We start from the raw sequence: 23,481 nt of genomic DNA, 5'->3' as shown, positions 1-23,481 counted from the left end.
ATGGTCTCTGGTATTACCCCTGACAGCCCTGAGCCCTTTTTGAGATCCCACTCTTATCTCCACTTGGGCCTCAGAACTCACCTCTTGCTGCTGTCACCTTTGGATGCTGAGATGCCCGGTGCCTTCTGGGAAGGCTTCTCAATTCTCAGCGTTTGTAATTGACTCTTTTTTACTGGCTGGCTTAGTCTCACAGTTTAGTCAAGTGTCTCACCGACTCATAACTTGGGTTACAACCTCTTGGGTTTGAGAATGGCTTCTCCTCAGGCAAGGGTCCCAGTGAACTTACTTATTCATGCTCATTTAGCATCCCTTGCCCATTTGCTCTTTCATCTGGCCCTCTCAATAAAGAGATGGTATTATTATCTCAGTTGGGAAGATAAATAATCGGAGGCTTAGGGAGCTTAAGTGACCAGTCTAACGTTACATAGCTATTTTGCGGTAAAGCCAGAATTAGAACCCAAAATTGTCTGGGGTCCTTCCCTGCCAGATTGCATGTGTAGCCTCTCCGTGAAGCTGAGCTGGAGAAAATGCTTCCCCTGCCTTGTTGGTTCTTGTTGCCAGATATGGCAAACAGTTGGCCGTATCTGCTGATACAGCTGGAATGGGTAACTGGACCCATTTAAGCTCCTGCTGACTTAGGTATGTACTTGCATTGGGGACTCTAATTCAGATAGGAGAGAGAAAGTAAAGGCATGATGATTTGTGAAGGCAGAGCTGCCTTCCAGATATTTCACCCAGGCTTCCCAGAGATGTAGCCCTGCCTAACCTTTACCTCCAGCTAGTGTTGGGTGTGAACTTGGACTTGTTTCAAAAGCATCTCTTTCCATCTTCACCTCTCTAAATGAACCCCCAGTCAGCATGCCCTGTGCAGTGCAGTGTTAAAATCACCTTGGGGGAAGTACAAATAGGAAGCTTTCCCTGGGTAATTAAATAGCACTTCTGACCCTGACACTAATTAGGTTTAATTTGGAGCACTTAGCTAACTATTATCGACAGCCCTTTTGCTAACCTTCTACTTGGAATTCCCAGGCATCCTGCCAAATGAATAATTTTAGGGAGCTCATTTAGATGTAGGTTAAAAATGCCTCTACCTGTTGTGTGATAGTCCTGTCAGTGCCTTTTGGTTTGCCAGAGGGTGGGCTATGAAGACCTCGGACTGTGATGTGACCATCAGGCTTGTTCATTTTAATTCACTTGGAGCTGGGTTGCTTCATCTTGGGGGTTAGACCCCAAAGCTTTTCATGGTGTTTTCGATGAGTTACTTTTTAGGCAAAAAATAAATAAATAAATAAATAAATAAATAAATAAAAATATATACATATTCCACCAAGGTTATTACTTCCACCATTCTTGATCACCACTTTAAAAAAAGTTTTATTAGTGATTTAATAATGATTAACAAGATTATAGGATAACAGGTACAATTCCATGCAATTCCCTTCACCAGAGTTCCATGTCCTATCCCCTCCATTGAAAGCTTCCGTGCTCTTTATCCCCTTGGGAATATGGACCAAAATTCTTTATGGGGTGTAGAAAGTGGGAGTTCTGGCTTCTGTAATTGCTTCTTTACTGGACATGGATATTGACAGGGTTGATCCATATGCCCAGCCAGTTTTTGTCTTTCCCTAGTGGGACAAGGCTCTGGGGAAGTCACCTTTTTTTTTTTTTTTTTGATAGCGGTAGAATGAGAGAGAGAGGGAAATGGAGAGACACCTGCAGAACTGCTTGTGACACCTCCCTCTGCAGATGGGGGGCTTGACTGCCTGGTACTATGTGCACTGTACTGGGTGAGCCACCACTTGACCCCAACGAATGTGTCTTCTGATACATTTAACACCAAAGGGCTTGCAATCCTTTTGGGAAAGTTAATAAAAACCTAGCCAGTGAATGATTAAACTTTTTTTTTTCCACTGTGTATATTGGGCTCAGTTGCATGCTAGATGCTTTTGCTCATTTTAGTTCATTTGATCCCTGCATAAGTCCTTCAAAGTAGTCTTCTTTCATTGGTAGAGCAGGGAAACAGAGTCAGAGAAGTATAAAAGACATCCCTTGAATCCCCCACCTGGTGAGTGGCAGATCAGGGGGTCAGGACAAGTGGCACCATGTTCAGGCTTGTCTCTAGCTATGGAGTGATGTAATAAAGATGGGGCTTGAGTCAGACCTTGAAAGGTAATACACACCCTTTCATAGGTCCATAACTGGCCTGTGACCTGTGCACATATGATGCTTTTTATGTTGTCCTCTTTGGCATGTATTCCTTGGGAAGGAGGCAGATAAAGAACTTGTAGGTTCTTTTTGTTATCTTAATTGAGTAGGTGTGGGCTTATGGTATGGGTATCTATTGATAGAGCTTCACACCCAAATTAGGTTTCAGTGCCTCTCACTCACCACCAAACTGACATCTCCCTCTACTGTAGGATACTGGCCCATCATCTGCCTTGTACCCCTTTTCTAATCTTTGGGTCTCCTGAAATAGACCGTGTTATTAATATCTGCCCCTATGTTTTCCATTACCTTGTTTCATACCTGTTAAGTGAGGTCATCCATTATTTGTCCTTTTCCTTTGGACTTTTTTCACTTAGCGTAGTTCCATTCATGTTGTAGCAGAAAATACCTCATCTTCTCTTACAACTGAGTTCTCACTCCATAGTGTCTATATGCCACAACTTCCTCATCCACTTCCTTATCTGTCATTGGATGCATAAGTTGAGAAACTGAAATCCTCTCACAGGATTGAAACGCCTTACCCATTATCAAGTAACTCCTTGGTTTTGCCATATCTCTGATGCTGTTGATTTTAAGAAATTCTATTAGTTTCTCTTCCACCGTGTAAGAAACCATTCCTAAGGTGGGCATTTGGACACTCCTATAAAAGCTCACCAGAGCCGCCAGCTCATACTCAGTATAGGAGAAGGTAGACAAGTGTAATGAACATCTGGTATGCCTACATTTAACACTAGGTGGAAAGAGGAGAAAAATGCCTCTTCTGAGGACCTGAACCGAAAACTGGTGTTCAGACAAGTTTCTAGTCTGAATTCTTGTGCCAGTGTGGTCCAGAAAAACCTCAATCTGAACACTTAGTGTAAAATGACCTGTGTGTGGTAATCCTGGCCAGTGGGCAGAGCAAACCCAGACTCCATCTGGAAGGATTCAGCTCAGGCTACACTGACAGCCATCGCAAAACACCGTCTGCCGTAACACATTCTACTTTCAGCGTCTATAGGAGACTCTCGTATGACCTGGGGCAGACACAGTGGGGTCTTGGGAGACTACCTGTCATGTTCCCCTCCCTCCTGTATGTGTCTCTTGACCACATTTCTTCAGGAGCTTCTGTTTTCATTTTTTGAGTCCCTGGGCGGTGCTGACAGTCACTCATTGCTGTTTTCAGCCACCCTCACTGGGTCTAAAACCCAGTTGACCGCACAGATGAAACAAAGCGGTGAGCATACAAGCCAGCTTTCTCCATACTGACCAATCACACATGCTCTCCTGAGCCACAGTGCTCTAGTAATTGCTCTCTGCTCAAGGGATGACTCCTTTAGTGCTGGAAACCTGGACAGAATTTTCCCAGAAGCCCAAGCTGCTCATTTAGGGTTGTAGCCACTGATGAACTTTCCACCCCCCTGGACTCAGCTCTGGCCATTTCTGCCTGACAAGTCGGGAGAGGGGCATTGTGGAATCTGAGGGAGAGCACGGAGTGAACTGAAGTTACGGGATGGGGCTGTGACACCTGGAAATTTTTTTGTGTGTAGATTGTAGTGCTCCCTAATTCCTGTTGCTTTGTTCCTCAACATCAAATTCACATGTATGTACAGGTCCCCAGCCCTTCCCTCCCACCATTTTCCAAGAGAGCACACAGATATGATAACACTCACTCAAATAGCTTGACACCAAAAAGATGGCTGCGTCATTTGGGAGAGTAACCAAACCTCATTTTATCAAAGACATCTCTCTTAAATTACCACAGTCCTTTCATTGAGGAACCTCAATTTAACCACATGGCTAACGGATTGGAAACCAAGCAGGCCAGTGGGAAACCATCTCAAGGACAGCCCATTTCAAGATTAAATTTAGAACTTGGTTGGAGAAGGCCTTTGGGTTTTACCCTACTTGGAGCTTGACACAGGAAGAAGCATTGTTTTTCTTTCTGTTACATAGCATGTCCAACCCATCTACTTTTCTCTGCAAATTTTCTGTTATTTCAACCCCCCCCAACCTCCCCACCTCCCGAAATTTCAGAGAGGTAAGAGAAGAATATTCCATATTCTTTTTAAATTTATTTTTATTTTTCAGATATATTTATTTATTATTGGATAGCAACAGAGAGAAATGTAGAGGCGAGGGGGAGATAGAGAGGGAAAGACAGAGGGGGAGATAGAGAGGGAAAGACACAGATACCTACAGCCCTGCTTCACCACTTGTGAAGCTTTCCCTCTGCAGGTGGGGACGGGGGGCTTGAAAACGGGTCCTTGTGCACTGTAATATGAGCACTTAACCATGTGTGCCACCGCTGCCCCCCCCCCATATTCTTTAGTCCATATTCTAGAGAGGAGATTTAATGTGGAGGTTAGTGCCTACCTGGGGGGGACTGGTGGCCAGAGACTCCACCTCTGGGTCTTTGATGTCCATGTGACATCACTAGGCTATGTAGCCTGGCCTGGACATGCCCCCAGAGTTTGCTTCCTCTTCTAGGCTCTGGAGTACAATATCTTTGAAGGCATGGAGTGCCGTGGCTCTCCGCTGGTGGTCATCAGCCAGGGGAAGATTGTCCTGGAGGATGGCACCCTTCATGTCACTGAGGGTTCTGGACGCTACATCCCTCGGAAGCCCTTCCCTGACTTTGTTTACAAGCGGATCAAGGCCAGGAGCAGGGTGAGTAGTTTCCTCCTTGAGAATTGCTTGTAAGGGGGCAGGGCGGTGGTGCACCTGGTTGAGTGTACATGTGACCGCCCACAAGGGTTTGAGCACTGCAGGTGTTTCTCTTCCCTTCCTAAATCCCCCTCCATTTTCAACTTCCCTCTGCCCTATCAAATAAAAGAAAGGGGGAAAAATGGCCACCAAGAGTGGTGGATTCCAGGCACCAAACCTCAGTGATAATCCCAGTGTCACAAACAAACTAACAAAAACCGGTTTGTATCATGGGTTAAGTCCTATGATAGAAACACTTGGGATCCAAATATTGAGATGAGTGTGGGGAACTCATGTATAAGAGAAACATGTTTTATTTACTCTTGGACTTCCTAATGCCAGCAGAAAATTAGGTATGTCCACAGCCAGCCAGAAAATATATGAGACTGGTCCATGCTGTGGGGAGGACTAGGAGGGAACAACTATGGGCCAAAGGGCATTTGGTATAGTGGTTTGAAGGGTAAATAGGAGTTTGGTAAGCCAAAGAAAGGAGACAAAGCAATTCGATAGAATGTTGTGAGGGTGGGAAACGGAGTGTCTTCAGGACTAAGTGTTTAGCCTGAAGCACTGGAGCTTTGGGGCTATGAGGAAGGGAGCTGAAAGGCAGTGAGCAGGAAACGGGGATTGGAAGGAAAGTTTGGGGCAGACTTTGAATGTCTAATCTGAGTGTTTTCGTAACAATTTAGGGGACTCCTGAAAGGCTAAAATCAAGTTCCTTTGAGGTAAAAATGGTAAGAAATGATAGTTTTATAGAGAAATGAGTAACCATGACCCACTGGGGGAAAGCTTTGACCAAGAGTCATGGAGTGTGGCTCTGTGCTGGTATCTGTCCAGGCTGCACTGAGTCCCCTACTCCCAGCTCTCACAGGCCGATCCTGGCCTCTGTCCTTCCCCCTGAGTGGGGCAGCCAAGGAGGTATATCCTCAGGTGTTATGGTCTGAATCTTGGGGATGTTGTGTCTTGCAGCTGGCGGAGCTGAGAGGGGTTCCTCGTGGCCTGTATGATGGACCCGTGTGTGAGGTATCTGTGACACCCAAGACAGTTACGCCAGCCTCCTCGGCCAAGACGTCCCCTGCGAAGCAGCAGGCCCCACCTGTCCGAAACCTGCACCAGTCTGGATTCAGCTTGTCTGGTAGGTTAGGGCTCAGGCTGAGTCTTGCTGAGAGAGCTGGTTAGTCAAAAATCTCCGTTGTTCAAGACACAGAGACAGAGAGGAATATTAATGTTCTTTCCCAAGTGTGAAATACTGTTACCATCAGAGATGAGATGCCCAGTGAATGACTAACTAGATTTCAGGATCTGGACATCAGTTTATTGTACATAGACCGCCATGATGTCTACGCTATGTGTCATACTCAGGACATTAAGGACATTTAATCATTTGTTTATCTTCATCACCAAGACTTCGCTGTTCTGGGGTGAATTTTTCCAGATATGTATAGAGACAGTGACAGAGAAAAAGGAGCAGAGAGAGAGAGAGAATGTGGGGAATTGAACACAGCACTGAAACTTCCTTTAGTGTGTGGTGGGGGTCAGGTTCAGACCTGTGTGGAACACTGGGAAACTCACACCCCATCCAAGTGAATTATTTTGTCAATCCTGAAGACATATATACTTAAAGAATATCCACTGGATATTGTGGCTTTTCGAGACTTTTCTCCCTCCTCATGTAGTTATTGCAGGAGTCGAGCTGGTGGGGTCTGGAATTTGACTAGTTTTACTTCAGAGCCCAGGTGCTAGCTGTGTCTGAGTTTCCTCTCATCTGTAGCAGCCACTCGTACTCACAGGATTGTTGTGAGAATGAAATGAGTCCATATATATCAAGTGCTCAGAACCGAGGCATCTGATAAAAGGTTTATTTATTTATTTATTTAATAATGATTGACAAGATTATAGGAAAAGAGGGGGTACAATTCCCACCATCAGAGTTCTGTTTCCCACTTCCTCCCACTGGAAGCTTTCCTATTCTTTATCCCTCTAGGAGTATGGACCAAAGATCTTTATGGGGTACAGAAGGTGGGAGGTCTGGCTTCTGTAATTGCTTCTCCGCTGGACATGGGCATTGGCAGATTGATCCATACTTCCAGCCTGTTTCCATCTTTCCCTAGTGGGCCAACGCTCTGGGGAGGTGGGGTTCTAGGATACATTGGTGAAGTCATCTGCCCAGGGAAGTCAAGATGGCGTCAAGGTAGCATCTGCAACTTGGTGGATGAAAAGAATTAAGATATAAAGCAGAACAAACTGTTTAATAAATCATGAACCCAAAGGTAAGAATAGAGCAGATGAGATTTGGGAGGGGGGTGTCTCCATTTTGTAAAATGCTAGAAAGTCTATTTTAGGTATATTCCAAGGGGACCATAACTTTAATAATTTTTACTTGAAACCAACAGGTAGCATATAGGTGGGTAAAGGTATTGTCTGGAGAGATGGTGTCAGAGTTGGACATAGGACCAGAAAGCTGGATCAGGACAAAGAGTAGCTCCCAAATATGGGGAAAAGATCTAAATACCAGAATAACATTTATTTACTTGGATAAGACGTGTTGGTCCTGCAAGGTGAGAGAGGAAAGGGTTCTGATGTTAGAACTTACTTTAAACTCTCAGTTTTTCACTTGGGTATCACTCAAGCCACAATCTGTCTCTGGATTTCTCTGGTATGTTAAAGGAATTTACAGATCCTCTTTTATTGTCACATATACCATATATGCTACACACATGTGACCAGATTTCACAAAACTTTAAAAAAGCATAGGAGTATCTGTGTTAACATTTTGTTTGTTTGTGTGTTTGTTTGTTCTTATTGCGGCTTCCCTGCTTTGGGACACCCTTTTCAAGTAGAGACAGAACAGAAAAGACACTATCTTTCATTAAGCTGTTCAAATATAAGGAATCATCATTGTTCCTTGTTTTGTTTAAGATTTATTTATTGAGAGAGAGAGAGAGGAGATTGGCATATATGATGCTGGGAATCAAACTCAGTATCTCATGCTAAGAATTCTAACAGTGCACCACCTCCCTGGCCATGTTTCAACAAAGAAATATTTATTTCGTAGACCTACTTTTTATATGATGTACTGTTATTTGAAGGGAATGTCAGGGTGAGAATTTGTCTTAAGAGGCACCACACCTGAGACAATACTGGGACAGGATGTAGTCTGAGTGAGAAAAAAAAACTTAAAATAATGTTGTTTTATAAATAGTTTGACTTCCAACATTCTTTATTGAGAGAGAGAGAGATAGGAAGGGGGAGAGAGAGAGAGAGAGAGAGAGCTATTAGAACACTGATTCCTCATGATATACTGTGCTGGGCATTAAAGTCAGGGCCTCATGCAAGGAAGGCTGAGTCTCTGAGCCACCTCTCTGGCACTAAATGATTTTACTTTTTCAAGGACTGGATCCAATGCACTTTGCCTTGAACTACCTTATATAGTCTGTGATTATTTTTTTTCCTGGCCACTGAAGGGAGGCTTGTCTCTTTTTTGTCTTTGAAACTTTCCTGCAGAAATTATTATGACTCTGGTCTTTTTGTCCCTCACCCCTCTGTCCTCTGCAGGTGCTCAGATCGATGACAACATTCCCCGCCGCACCACCCAGCGCATCGTGGCTCCCCCTGGTGGCCGTGCCAACATCACTAGCCTGGGCTAGAGTTTTGGGATGCAGTCCATTGGGGATGTGGGATGGGACACCTGAGGACATTCTGAGACTTCCTTCCTTCCTTTTTTTTTTTTAAGAGCCTGTGATAGTTACTGTGGGGCAGCCAGTTCATAGGGCTCCCTCTGGGAACCCCATACTCCATCCCTCACCTGGAGTCACTGATTTTGCTCACCTTTACACATCTCTAAATATCACACCCAAGTTAATCCAGCAACCCCATACATGGAACCACATCCACCACTCAGACATGTGACACAAGGCAAATCCCAATGAAGGTGTTTTTCACCTCCAGCCTCTGTTGTATTTATCATGTTCCTTCTCATGGTGGGTGGGTGGGTGGTGGTGGTGGTGGGGAGAGAGAAGATAAAGTGAATTGCCCAGAGCTGCCTTTTTCTTTTTAAATTTTTACAAAAGTTTTCTTTGTGGGGGTGGGAGTGGGTTGGATGGGAAAGGAATGAAGGTTTCTGTTTTGTTTTCCTAATTCTAAATTGGGAAGCCTGATTCTATATCAATATAAGGGGTTTAAACTGGACATCCTAATGATTCAATTGTGTAACCGTCAGCTTGATGTTTCAGGGTGGTTGGCAAGCTTACAATATTCCTCCTGCGAGGCTTCGAAGTATTCACACACCATTCCATAGTCTTCTGGGTCAACTGTTTAGAATAAAAAGCAGGTTTTCTTTTTGACCTAGATTTTTTGCTGCAGAGTAAATCTTTGGAAGATTCTCCTTACTTTACCTCTTTTCTGTTACCCCCCCTCTCCCTCCCTCCCTCCCTCTCGTTCCCGGGTAGTTTCACATGTCTGCCTTTTTGTGTTTCTTTTAGCCCTTGTCTCTGAGACACTAGGTTTCTCTCCTTCCCTATTTTCTCTTCTCAGATGACCACATCTGCCATTTTATTGTCATAAAGGCCAGCTGGAGGGATTTGAGCTTTTTCACACAACCATTATCAGACACTCTCCGAGTCCGTGTAAGGCTGGTGCTACTGCCATTTGAGAGTGTGTTCATACATGCTTGATGTCAGGGCTGAGCTAACCCCTATACTCTTGACATGTGGCCATAGAGTAGGACCTCCAACAGGGCCAAGGAGTTGAGGTCATGAGAGTTTTTCCTTTGTGAAATGCTAACTGCCTAAAGATCGATCAAGTCTGTACATTCAGCCCTACACATGATTCAAGTGAGCCAGCTAACCTCAGGCCAGCTACTTGTGGGAGTCTGGTCTCCAAGGCTAAGTGTTATCTGCTTGGTTATCTGTGGGATTCCGGAACGCACTGGGGCTTCTGTCCTTTGTGGGGGGATAGAAAAGCATTTTGTTCTCGTTGGGATATTTCTGAAGATACAGTGGCGCAGCGTATGGGAGCTCTTCTACACTTCGGATATCTTAGGGCAGGCATTTTGACTTGAAGTCTATTTTGCATTGTCCAAGGAAACTTTGTTTTATGAGAGGTGGCACATTGGAGCTGTGGTGGGGAGAAAAACCTTACAAATCAAAGGCATGACACTTCCCAGCCTCCAGAGACAATAGTTGACCTGTGTCTACATCCCCTCTGCCTCCTTGTCTTGGTGACCCTTTTATACCAGCTGCCTCTGTGCCCTTTGCTGGTCTGTGTGGCATTTCCTTCCAAACCTGTTGCTACGTTCTCCCAAACAATGTTACCAATGTTATGTCAGCAGGCTTTTAGAAAACCAAATCTGCTTTGTAAAGTGTTAACACAAAATGTCGGTCCTGGCAACATCACACTTCTCTCTCCAGACCTTTCTTGCCTTTGGGGTTGTGATTGGGGTTGTATTTTTGTTGTTGTTGATGTTTATTTGTTATTTTTAAAAGTAAATTGCACTTTTAAAGAATAATTGGTTATTTTAATATATTTGACTTTTTTTTTTCTCTCTCACCTGCACTTAGAAGAAATTTGAATGAGTTGGAAAGAAAACTTTTTTTTTTTTTTTTTTTGGTTTGTTTGTTTCAATTCTGAGAAACACTTGCAGCTCTTTAGTATTCGCTTGGGTCTCCCTGTTGTTCTTGTACTAGGTCATGGTGATTTTGGTTATTTTGATTGTTTTCTTAAAACAACTTCAAACCTGAAGCTGTCTGCAGGCTGTGTCAGCATGTTTTACCTGTTGGCTTGCTTTGTGTGTCTGTTAAATGAATGTCATGTAAATGCTAAAATAAATGGACAGTGTCTCAGAACTGAGTAACTGCAGTGACTTGATGCTCTAAAAACAGTGTAGGATTTAACAATAGATGGTTTTTAATCCTTGGAATTGTGATTGTGACCCATGAGTGGAGGAACTTCCAGTGTAGCAGAAGAGTACCTTTTTCTTTTCTTTTTCCTTCTTTCTTTCTTTCTTTCTTTTTTTTTTTTTGTAACCACTGTCTTAATGGCAAAATAATTATGGTAAACAAAAAAAATACAATTCTCGTGTTTATTATTCCTTCAGAACTCTGTGTAATATGACCATGGAACACCTAATAAAGCAAAATGTGGTTGTTTCAGGGCTGTGTCTGTGTTGAGATGTTCAAGGAGACAACTGCTCCTAGCTTATCCCCATGAGCCTGCTCCCCGGACGTCACAGGTGTTATATGGGCGCCAGTGAGGACCAACAAACACAAAATGTCAGAAATTCATAGACAGCACTCTAGAGACCCTCCAAAGTTAAACGGCAAATCTCAGCTGGGCCCTGGGAGATGGGTGGGACCAGGTAGGTGAGTGCGGTGACGCCTCTGGGCTCTCCTAGTCCTTGCTCCATGAAGGAATGAGAGCTAAGTAGGTGTTGGTTTGCATCCACAGCTCCATCAAAAGTGTGCAGGAAGCACATGTTCTTCCACCCTGAAGCAGGTGCCAAGAATACACTTGGGGAGCAAGAGCCATGCCAACCCCGGTAGACTGGAGGCATGGTTCCCACAGCTGCCCTGTTGACAGGCACCAGCACTGGTACTTTGAAAGCAGTGAAGTAGAGTTTATGTTGGGAGCTCTCTCTACGCAGGACAAAAAGACAGAGCCTTTTTCCTCTTTTTGTTTTCTCCATCCATGTTCAAACAGGATGTGAGATGATTCACAAAACACCACCAAGGCCTTTGTAAATAAAAATGTGTGAGTGAGGAAAAATACATACAGGAAAAATAAGATAAGGCCTGAGTGGGGGTGTTGGTGGTGGTGTAAGGATTAGTACAGTACACCTGCCATGAGGGTGTAAACTGGTGAGGGAATGCTGATTATTCAGCAAGATATATTTAAAAAAAAATGGGGTCGGGGGTTCAGGTGGTAGCTCAGCCGGTTAGGTGCACATGGTGCAAAGCTCAAGGACCAGCGTAAGGTTTGAGCCCCTGGCTCCCCACCTGCGGGGGAGGAGGGGGTCACTCATAGGCTGTGAAGCAGGTCTGCAGGTGTCTTTCCCCCTCTCCTTGCTTGATTTCTCTTTGTCCTATCCAACAACAGCAATGACAGTGATAATAATAATGACAACAATAAAGGTAACATGGGCAACAAAATGAGAAAAAATGGTCTTCAAAGAGAGTGGATTTGTAATGCAGGCACCAAGCCCCAGCATTAACCCTGGAAGCAAAAATAAATAAATAAATGTTTTTTAAAAAAAGATGTGGGGAGTAGACATGTAGGTTGCTTCCACTCCTTGGCTATCGTGGACAAAGTAGCTATGAACATACACTGCATATGATTCTTTGAACTAGTATTTTCATATCCTTTGGATATATGCCTAAGAGTGACATTGCCCATCACAGATGACTGGATAAAGAAGTTATAGGATATATCTACTCAGCGGAATACTACTCTGCAATTCAAAAAGACAATATCGAATGTATCTTTTGGCCCAAATGGATGAAACTGGAGGTGATTATGTTTAGTGAAGTAAACAAGGAGGTGACAGGCAACTGCTGAAAGGTTTCCTTTATTTGTGGGATATAGGTAATTGAGCCATATAATGTTGCCCCCCCCCTGCCCAAGAAAAAAGAAAAGAATAACTGAACTAAGACTGATAACTATGGAAGTTATTTGGGCTGGTGGCGGGGCGACACAGGGCTTTGGTAGTTGGGTGATGTATGGAACTCTTCCCCCACAATCTTTCAAACCATCATTAAATCACTAATTCAAATTGTGGATAGGTAAACAAACACAATGTTGTTGGTTCTAACACAGTGACCAGAAGAAAACTAAAGTAAAAGTTCATTTTTCAGAAGAAAATCAGATTCCTCATTCTCAAGCCTGAGGTAAGTCCTGGGTCCATCTAGTGGCCAGAGTGTTGAGTGTCTTGAGTTGGCCTTTGTCCAACTTTCACTATTCTCTGATGACTGAGCTTAGAGACATGGAGTTTGTCTAGGCAAAAAGGCTCACCCTGACATTTTTGGGCCCGCTATGAGTGTTAAAATGGAGAGCCTAGGTTCACAGGCCACTGTTCCCTCCTGAGAGCGGACCTAGCAGAGAGGCCTGTGCCGGTGCCAGGAGGCGGCTTGGCTCCATTTAAGTGGGAAATTGCAGGGACCCCCATTTCTGAATCTGTCGTGGAAGGGACATCCCAGGCTTTGGTTGGGACTATCTCATAAGCTTTTATGAACCTGTCATGCTGCTGGGGAGGTGTCACTAGATGACCTGTGTGTCTAAAGAGGGGGTTTTCTGAATGCCTACGGCTAGATTCAGGACAGGTACATACTCGGGTGGTGTGATCTCATCCCCAAACTAATTTTTCTTTTATTGTTCTGTTTTTTTTTTATTGCTTTATTTTTCTTCTATTTGAAAGGTCAGAGAAATTGAGAGAGAGAGAGGGAGAGAGAGACCAGCAGCACTTCTCTGCTATTCATAAAGCTTTCCTCCTGCAGGTGGGGACCAGGGGCTTGAACCTGAGTCTTCATGCATGCATGGTAATGTGTGTACTCAACCTCAGGGTAATGTGCAGCCACCTGCCCCACCCTCTTAAGACTGACTTCAAATCAAGGAAGTGGAGTATAGCTTGAGGAAGTTTCTGACTTGTACTGCTGTGAGTTAAAAGTTACATTTCTCTTGGAAGGGGTAGATAGCATAATGGTTATGCAAAGACTTATGTCTGAGGCTCCAAAGTCCCAGGTTCAATCCCCCTTACCACCATAAGCCAGAGCTGTGCAGTGCTCTGGTAAAAAAAATTCAAAAATGAGTTACATTTCCCAACCAGTTTCTTTAGCACATGTTCCATAAAATAGAAGGCAGATCTATTCCACCAGCTGTGATGGGCATACTTTCCCCCACCCCCCCTCACTTCAGCTGCACTGCTCCCAACCATTTTTTTTTTTCTCAGAGAGACTAAGGGAGAGTGGGAAAGATACTGAAGTTCCTTCAGTGTGGTGGTGTCCAGAGCCAGATCTGGGACTTGCACATGACAAAGCAGGGACATTATCTAAGTGAGCTATTTGCAGGCCCCGAGGTTAAGTCTAGATGGTACCACTTTTCTTTTGAGAAGCTGTTCAGGTTCCGTGGGCCTTGGTGACCCTCTTTACAAGATAAAGATGCTGCTACAAGCTTGAACTAACTACCTGCTTAACTGACTTGCCTGAGTCCAGTTAAGTTCAATGCTAGGTTCAGATTGGAAAGGACATGCTACCAGTCAGATAGGACACAGAGGAGGTCTGCCGAAGAACAGAAGAGAGTGACTGGAGTCCAGTATCACTCCTCATGTGGAAGATCAGTAAGTGAAGACTGGTGACTGCACAAGTCTCTAGTTAAGTGTTGAGATCACAGGGCGATGGGATGTCAGATACGGTGTGGGGTGTTTAGTGAAACAGTCTGCTGGTGTGAAAGTTACACTGTTGACATTTATTAGGTGTCAACAGTGTTGCACACGTTCTTAGCAGCTATCCACAAGAAGTTACTGTAAGGTTTATTGTGTTGACGAGAAGATGGGGGAAGACGGGCATTGAACCTCTACAGGTTAGCCTCTGGCGTTAGCAGCATGCTTAAATCATTTATTCTCTCTTTGAAAAACAAGCTATTTTACTTACTTATTTATTTATTTGATTTGATAGGAATGAGAGGAATTGAGAGGGAAGGAAGACAGAGAGAAAGAAGAAAAGAGAGACCTGTAGCATGACTTCCAAGCTTGCGAAACTTTTCACCCCACAGGTGCAGAGTGGAGGTTTGAACCTGGGTCCTTGCACATGGCAACGCTAGTCACTGTTACTCTACCACCTTTGAGTTTAAAAACAGACAAACAAAAAACCTAAAAAGGGTTTGAGGGAAAGAGCTGGGGAAATGCTGGAGAGTGAGACCGACTTGAGGAGGAAAGTGAGAGCTTTGCAGAAAGAAGTACAACAGTCAAGTAGAGCCAACACGGACTGGATATGTTGGCTCTTGGCAAGAAGAAATAAGAGAGCTTGGCTTCTCCCACAGGGAAGCCAGGACAAAAATGGGTTAAAGAAAGGCAAAAGGTGTAGAGACTGAGATTTCACTGGGTTGAGTTTACACATTACCAGATGCAAGGACCATGGTTCAAGGCCATAGTCCCCCTACTTGCAGGGAGGAAGTAGTAAAGAAGTGATGTGGGTGTCTCTCTGTTTCTTCTTACCCATCTCAATTTCTTTCTTTCCTATTAAATAAAATAATAAATAAATAAAAGTGAGGGCATAAGGTGTAAGAAAATAATAACAATTCAAGTGCACTAAGTTTTATATCTGGAGTGGATGAGTAGTTGCACACCAAATTGAGTGCAAGTGTTATATGGTGCAAGATCTGGGTTCAGGTCCCCAGTCCCCATCTGCAGGGACCAAGCTTCACAAGCGGTGAAGCAATGCTGCAGGCATCGGCCTCTTTATCCGCTCACATACAGATTTTCTGTCTCCAATAAATAGAATTTATTTTTTTTATAAACAGATTTGGGAAAATTGTGTTGCTGAAAAGTTACAAATGTGTGCATATACACAAATGCATATGCATTATTTTTGCAAGGGTCTCAAAAGCTTGAATAAATCATATTGAAAATATGTTGAAAGGAGCAAAAAGACTCAGGCACGTCAGTGATATAATTGTATTGTCGGGAGTCAGGCAGTAGCACAATGGGTTAAGCGCAGGTGGCCACAGGTGGCGCAAAGCACAAGGATTGGCCTAAGGATCCCGGTTTGAGCCCCAGCTCCCCACCTGCAGGGGAGTCATTTCACAGGCGGTGAAGCAGGTCTGCAGGTGTCTCTCTCTCCCCCTCTCTATCTTCCTCTCCTCTCTCCATTTCTCTCTGTCCTATCCAACAGCAACAACATCAACAATAACTACAACAATAATGACTACAATAAAAAACAAGGGTAACAAAAGCAAATAAATATTTTAAAAAAATAAATGAAAAGTAAATAATTATATTGTCATTTGATGCAGATTTCCCATCAGAGGACCCAGGAAAGGACATGCTCCCTTAGGAATGTGGCTTTCTCTTAGAGATGTACACACAGTCTGTGCAAGGAATGCTGGGAGGGTAGAAGACCAAACGTTTTCACATATTTGTGCTTAAGTAGTTTATTTTATTACTAATAGAATGCCTATGTGAATAGATTATCTGTGTGGTAATTCTTGGCAGCCAAACCCCATCTGTGTTTTAGTTGCATAGTAGTTATCATGCTGGTAAACACCACCTCTCACAGCTGCCACTTGTGACATTTGTTCAGAACAAGGTGGGCATCAGGGGAGTGGCCTGGACCCCTCTATCAGTGACTTGGACTAAGGCCAGCTGTTTTCACTTTGAAATTTATCTCTGGGAATCCTGTAACTCCTAATAGGACACCAATGTGGACCCTTTCAGAGAATGGAGAAGAGGGAACATGTATTGTTTTCCTGCCTGCCCATGACCCAAGGATCAATCCCTACAAAGCATACAATTGTTGACAACTGTACTATAAGCCATTAACCCCACCCCATAAAACAATCATTCAAAAAAAGAAAGTCTCATACAGTTTCTCATCTCTATGAGATTTCTCTGCGGAACACTCTCACCCACCATGTAGTTCCCTCGACATTGTCGTCAGCAGGACCTCCAGGTTCTCTTCACCTCTTCCCTCCCCTTCTTCCTTTCAGCCCATTGCTTTGGTGCAATACATTATGCCCAGTATGTAAGTTTTATTTTGTATTTTCCTTCTCTGTATTTCTTTTTTATTATTTTAAAAATTATCTTTATTTCTTTATTGGATAGAGGCAGGCAGAAATCGAATGAGAAAGGGAAAATAGGAAGAGAGACAGAGAGACACCTGCAGCACTGCTTCACCACTTGCAAAGCTTTCCCCCAGCAGGTGGGGACCGGGGGGGCTCAAACCTAGGTCCTTGTGCATTGTAACAACTGCATTCAACCAGGTGCACCACCATCTGGCCCCTCTATCTTTCTTAATTTCCACCTGTAGGTGAGATCATTTGGACTCCCTCTCCCTCTCCCTCTCCCTCTCCCTCTCCCTCTCCCTCTCCCTCTCCCTCTCCCTCTCCCTCTCCCTCTCCCTCTCCCTCTCCTTCTCTCTCATTCCTTCCATCCAGGTTATAACTGGGGCTTGGTACCAGCACTACAAATCTACTGCTGCCTTTTTTCCCTTCAAATACTTGTTTTTCTTTAACTTACCCTTTTTTTTTTTTACATAGAAGTTTGAAATATATAAAAAGTTTTATACTGACACTTAGAAATGTACAGTTCAAACTTTACAGAGCTGTCTACATATGAATAAATCTCATCACATCTTAGAGAATTCAACAGTACACAAATTATCAGGCACAGAAAGAATGAACATTTACTTCTTAAAATTGTACATAAATTTCAATAATTTAGTCTAGTCAAAAGCAATCACTTTGGCTTTTGCCTATATTTACATCTTGATATTCCTTACTAAAACATTCCTGTGTAATGATGGCTGCTCTTGCTATTTCAAGGTTGAACTGAAGACTGGTGCTACATTTCTTTGACTGGAGGTAGCATCTTTCTGTAGGAAGAATGATGGTGAGGAAAGCACTGCCTTTTTTTTTTTTTCCCTTGGGTAGGAAGAAACATCCAGAGGACAGAGATCAGATTCCTGTTCCCACCCATCACAGGAATATAAAAGAAATCCTCAGGAAGAAGAAAATAGAAGCCTTTATGGGAAGAACACCCCACCCCCAAGCTAGTCTCAAATTGTACAAGATTGCAAAATAAAGCTCACTTAAATTCACACAAAAAACTGGAGAGTTCCATGGTATTGGACAGATGGTCAATTTTGAACTATATCAAAGTCTAGTTTTTTTGTTTGTCTGTTTTTTGTTTTTGGTGTTTTGCTGCTAGGGTTATTGCTGGGGGATGGTGCCAGCACTATGAATCCTCTGCTCCCAGCAGCCAATTTTTTTCTTTTTTTTTCTTCCCTTCCAATTTTTATTAGATATGCCAGTGAGAAATTGAGAGAGGACAATAGGGAGATAGAGGGAGAGAAAGATTACCATCTGCAGACTTGCAGACCCCCTGAAGGTGAAGAGCGGGGGCTGGTCCTTGTACTTGGTAATGTGTGCGATTACTTAGCGCACCAGTGCCCTACCCCTCAAAGTCAGGTTTAAAACCTCAAAAGAAGAGAGACGGCAGATAGCGTAGTGGGTTAAGCGCACATGGCGCAATGCACAAGGACCGGCATAAGACGGTGAAGCCGGTCTGCAGGTGTCTGTCTTTCTCTCCCTCTCTCTGTCTACTCCACCTCTCTCCATTTCTCTCTGTCCTATCTAACAACATCAGTAACAATAATAATACTAATAACCACAACAATGATAAAGCAAAATAGCCTCCAGGAGCAGTGGATTCATGGTGCAGGCACTGAGCCTCAGCAATAACCCTGGAGGCAAAAAAAAACCTCAAAAGAGTCAGATGGAACAGATCATCAGAAAGATGATTTTTTCCCTCCCCTCTCCCACAAGCCAATAGTTTGTGATATCATTTCCAACGCTGGATTGTGATAAGAAACACGAGATTGAATTTCTTCATAATCTTTTTTGGGGTGTCAAAAACTTAGCAGAACTAAGACATGGAAGCCAGTGTGGACCCTTCAGATTATACTACGTATTGTTGCGTGTGGCGTGTAATGACTTGAATAGGTTTGGTTTCAATCTATCACCGCTCAATTTCTTACTTAATTGTAGCCCGTCATCTAAGTTTCTTTCCAAATCTCTTTGTAAACAATATATAGAATCCCTGAACATATATTTAAAAATATTTTATTTATTTATTTTAAGATTTTATTTATTAATAAAAAAGATAGGGGAAGAGAGAGAGAGAGAACCAGACATCACTCTGGTACATGTGTTGTTGGGGATTGAACTCAGGACCTCATGCTTGAGAACCCAGTGCTCTATCCACTGTGCCACTTCCCAGACCACCACTCATTGATTTATTAGATAGAGACAAAGAAATTAGAGTGGGGGAGAGACAAAGAGGGAAAGAGATAGAGAGACCCACAGCCTCACTTCACCACTCATGAAGCTTTTCCCCTGCAGGTGGGGACCAGGGGCTTGAACCTGTGTCCTTTCACACTGTAATGTGTGTGCTTAACCAGATACCCCACCACCTGGTCCCCCCTGAACATATTTAACCTCTGGAGAGGACATCTAACATCAATAGGACAATTCTGAACTACTTAATTTACAAATCCAAAGATAAAGTCTAGACTGGCAAACTCTGGATAAAAAAAAAGATTTCTGTCCTCAAATATCACTCATAGCCAGCAGTAATGGAAAAATTCCATTTTTGGAGATAGCATTGATAACAGAACATTGTTTAATCTGTTTTGATTTATCTGTATCAAACTTGATAAATTCACTTACCCTGGGTAGACAGACATCACTGTCATGCTGTTTTACTACATTGGCAGCTTCCAAAGATTGTGCTGAAGGGATTCTTACCTCTCTGCCTCTCAGAAAATGCTGAAAATATATACTCTCTCTCCTGTGACTTGAATGTGCTTAATGCAAACAATCACATACTCCCAGTCACATATCCTTAAATCACAAAAATGACACAACTGACACCCTGTCTATTGTAAATCTCCATACTGGCCAATGTCCCCTTTAACTTATTTCCTGTAAGATCGGGATGCAGCAAGGTAAGAACAGCTTGAACAACAATGAAGATGTCAGTGATACTGCAGGATTCCCACATGATTTCAATGGCTTATTCCTTGCTCTTTGCAATACTCAGTGGAGGTTCAGTCAAAATAAATGGTAATATGCCCCCAACTATTTAAAGATCACTTGCTTCCTAAACTTTTCCATTAAGCTTCAATGTTCAACTGCCCCATGGTAAACTGACCACTTGGTGGCATGTGTAGGTTTTCATTTTACTACTCTGTCATTGATGACGAAGTCTAGGCCACAGACACCACTGGTCACCCTCCTTTGAGTTTGATCACCCACGTTTGCTGGCTCTTGGTAGTGGCCCAGATTATATTGTACCCAAACCTCCACAAAACTACCTCATGCTGGCAGTCTGTGGAGAGCCAAACTCCACTTCATTCAAATGCCTGGGACCATGTTCAGTATCAATATGATAGCAAAAGGCTCACCTCTCAGTGGAGAGGGGAACACTGATTTACATATATAATGTGACTAGTTTACATAGTGATGAAAATACAAACCATAGGCTACACAACAGGAAGAGAACTGGTTGAGGAGATGGGAAAGATTCCACAAAGAATCAAATTAAAATGAAACAAGGGGGGGTGTAGTAGTTACCCAAAGGTGCATCCATTCCTCCCCCCTCTTTATTGGGGGCTTAATGGTTTACAGTAAATTGTTGACACATAGCTTACCACAACTTCTCAGCACCTCAGCTTAGACCCTTTACCACCATCAAACACTGGGACCCCAGCATCTTCCCATCTCATCCCTTTCTCTCCTTTTTCACTGTCGTTTGCTTTTCTGCATTTCACCATACCCAGTCCAAGTTTCACCTTATGTTTTTCCCTTACTGTCCTTGTTTCTTTTTTTTTTTTTTTTACAGTGTAGTGTTGACACATGTGCACAATTTATCACCTCTCTGTGCATCATGCATCATGCAACAGGACCTTAAGGTTCTCCTCAACCCCACCCTTCCCTCCTTCCCGAGAGACCTTTGCTTTGGTGCAATGCAGCATACACAGTTCTCATTTGACTTTGTGATTTTTCTCTCTCCGTCCTTATTTAATAAAGTCCACCTATAAGTGAGGTCATAGGGTATTTACCTGTCCTCTTTTTGTCACTTATCTCACTTAACACAATGTCTTTTTAAAAAAAATCTTTTCATTTATTTATTTATTATTGAATAAATAGAGATAGAGAGATTGAGAGAGGAAGAGGAGATAGGAAGATAAACAGGGAGACACCTGTAGCCCTGCTTTCCCACTCGTGAAGCTTTCCCCCCTGCAGGTGGGAATCAGAGGCTTGAACCTGGTACCTTGTATGCTGTAATATATACACTTAACCGGGTATGCCACTGCCTGGTCCCAACATGATGTCTTTAAGTTATGTCTATGATGAAGCAAAGGAGATGACTTTATAATTTTTGACAGTTGATTGGGATTCCACTGGGTATATATATACCACATTAAAAAATTTTACTACTTTTTTTAATTTATAAAAAGGAGACATTGACAAAACCATAGGATAAGAGGGGTACAACACCACACTATTCCCATCACCAGGTCTCCGTATCCCATCCCCTCTCCTGATAGCTTTCCTATTCTTTAACCCTCTGGGAGTATGGACCCAAGGTCATTGTGGGTTGCAGAAGGTAGAAGGTCTGGCTTCTGTAATTGCTTCCCCGCTGAACATGGGCGTTGACTGGTCGGTCCATACTCCCAGTCTGCCTCTCTCTTTCCCTAGTAGGGTGGGTCTCTGGGGAAGCGGAGCTCCAGGACACATTGGTGGGGTCTTCAGTCCAGGGAAGCCTGGCCAGCATCCTGATGACATCTGGAACCTGGTGACTGAAAAGAGAGTTAACATACGAAGCCAAACAAATTGTTGAGCAATCATGGACCCAAAGCTTGGAATAGTGGAGATGAAGTGTTAGGGGGGTACTCACTGCAAACTCTAGTGTACTTCTGCTTTCAGGTATATATTTTGCAGTAGTTTATGGATACGTGTGAACATATGCTCTCTCTCATAGAAACTGGTGTATATCTAGGTTTTGGGACTTTGTTAGAAAGTGAACCACCTGAGATGGAATTAGAGTATACTATGAAAGGAAAGGTCTCACCCGAGTAATGAAGCTGAAGGGTTGTCATTTCCACACGTGAAGTCTCTGGACACAGTCTGAAGTGAAGCATGTTGAGGTGGCAATCGTTGGAAGGGGTATAAATATTGTTGACTGTAAACCCCATCAATTTGATTTGGCCTGGGTTCCATATTCAGCTTAGGAGCCTATGTGACCTCTACATCCCTGTAGATCTGAGCTCACATTCTGTGGTCATGGGTAGGAACATTCCAAGCTGCCCCAATATCGACCCATCTTCCTCAGGTGTAGCATAGAGTATGATGTCCATCTTCCAAAAGGATGGATGGAACATTCTCTACTGTTGTTGATCCAAGTTGAAGACAAAGTCCTAAGGGGGGCCCACAAAGGGGTCTATTTTGTTGTTCCTGATAGAGATGACCGGTAACAATGGAGAGAGGGATTTATTTGAGGTCTAGGGACATCATGTCTGTTTGGGAACCTCAGGACTCCCCAAATAGGGCCCCAAATGATGGAATGACCTGATAGTGATGATGAGTCATCATCATTAAAGTATGCCAGTCTCTTGCCCTTAGTCAGCTTTTGCAGTCCTTCCTTTGCTAACGCTAGCTTTGTATTGAGAGAACTGTAATAGGAAGTAGGTGAGGAGGATATCTAAGTCTAATTAGATACTGTTTCATTAGGAACTTTATACTGACTCACTACAGACTATTGTGTGCTTTTGCTTTCAGGTATATATTTTGCCGTAATTTATGAATACATGTTAACATATGCTCTATCTTATGGGACCTGGTCTATATCTAGGTTTTGGAACTTTGTTAGGAAGTTAACTGCCTGGAAGGGAATTAGAGAAGACTATGAAAGGAAAGGTCTCACCCGAGTAATGAGGGTGAAGGGTTGGCATTCCATGCCTGATGTCTCCGGACACAGTCTGAAGTGAAGCATGCTGAGGTGGTACTGTTGCGTTGATTAGGTTGGGATTGGCGGATACAATATCATTTGGTATGAATTGAGAGAAGCATGCAGGAAAGTGAGTCCCACCCTAGAGGTTCTAGGACTGGGGGAAATATAGGCTCTATGGTGGAAATGTGAGGTTTCTGCTGTCTTAGGGGTCAAGAAGACAATAGATAGTTATTGTTATAATCACATTATTTGGTAATTGGTTTAACTCTGAAAAATCCCTTTGTTAGGATTTGCTATATCATACCCAACATCACCATAATTTGTATCCTTTGACATTATTTGTAGATAGCTGTGCCACTGGTTGCTTCTGTTCTCCCTGGACTAAGCTTTTAAGAGAGTCAACATATCAGTGACTGAGCCTATGTTTTAAAAAGACTCAGTTTGCGCTTTAAAAAGTTTGAGATATATAATCAATTTCTCCCCTCTCATACTAATTAGAGATTTATATGACTACAAATTAATAGGAGTGTATATAAACACCATTCCCACCACCAAAAGACTGTGTCCCATCCAACCCCCCCCCCCACCCCCTGTCCTGGAAAGCCGAATATCCACTGTCACCCTCACCCCAGGGTTTTTACTTTGGTGCCCTACTCCAGATTTAGTCAAACCCTGCTTTTAGTTTCCCTTTCTGTTCTTCTTTCTCAACTTCTGTTGATGAGTGGGATCATCCCATACTCATCTTTATCTGTCTGACTTAGCTGACTTAACATAATTCCTTCTAGCTCCATCCAAAGTGTATACAACACAATTTTCTTAGTCATTCATCTGTCATTGGGCATCTGGACTGCTTCAAATCG

The 23,481-nt window shown here is 43.2% G+C and overlaps 1 protein-coding gene across 3 annotated transcripts in view; it reads left to right on the top strand.

Moving 5' to 3' along the window:
* DPYSL2 (dihydropyrimidinase like 2) overlaps positions 1-11,050 on the top strand; it is a 150,742-nt gene extending 139,692 nt beyond the window's left edge. For all 3 annotated transcript variants that reach the window (XM_007535037.3, XM_007535038.3, XM_060178844.1), the window contains exons 12-14: positions 4,693-4,872; positions 5,875-6,040; positions 8,461-11,050. In XM_007535037.3, coding sequence (XP_007535099.1) covers positions 4,693-4,872; positions 5,875-6,040; positions 8,461-8,552 — 438 coding nt within the window. In that variant the 3' untranslated portion in view covers positions 8,553-11,050. The remainder of the gene's footprint in view (positions 1-4,692; positions 4,873-5,874; positions 6,041-8,460) is intronic.
* The last annotated feature ends 12,431 nt before the right edge of the window (positions 11,051-23,481 follow it).

The sequence above is a fragment of the Erinaceus europaeus genome, chromosome 19 (assembly GCF_950295315.1).
Source record: "Erinaceus europaeus chromosome 19, mEriEur2.1, whole genome shotgun sequence".
Classification (NCBI taxonomy): domain Eukaryota; kingdom Metazoa; phylum Chordata; class Mammalia; order Eulipotyphla; family Erinaceidae; genus Erinaceus; species Erinaceus europaeus.
Note: the sequence above shows the minus strand (reverse complement) of the source record. Positions and strands in the feature narration are given on the sequence as shown.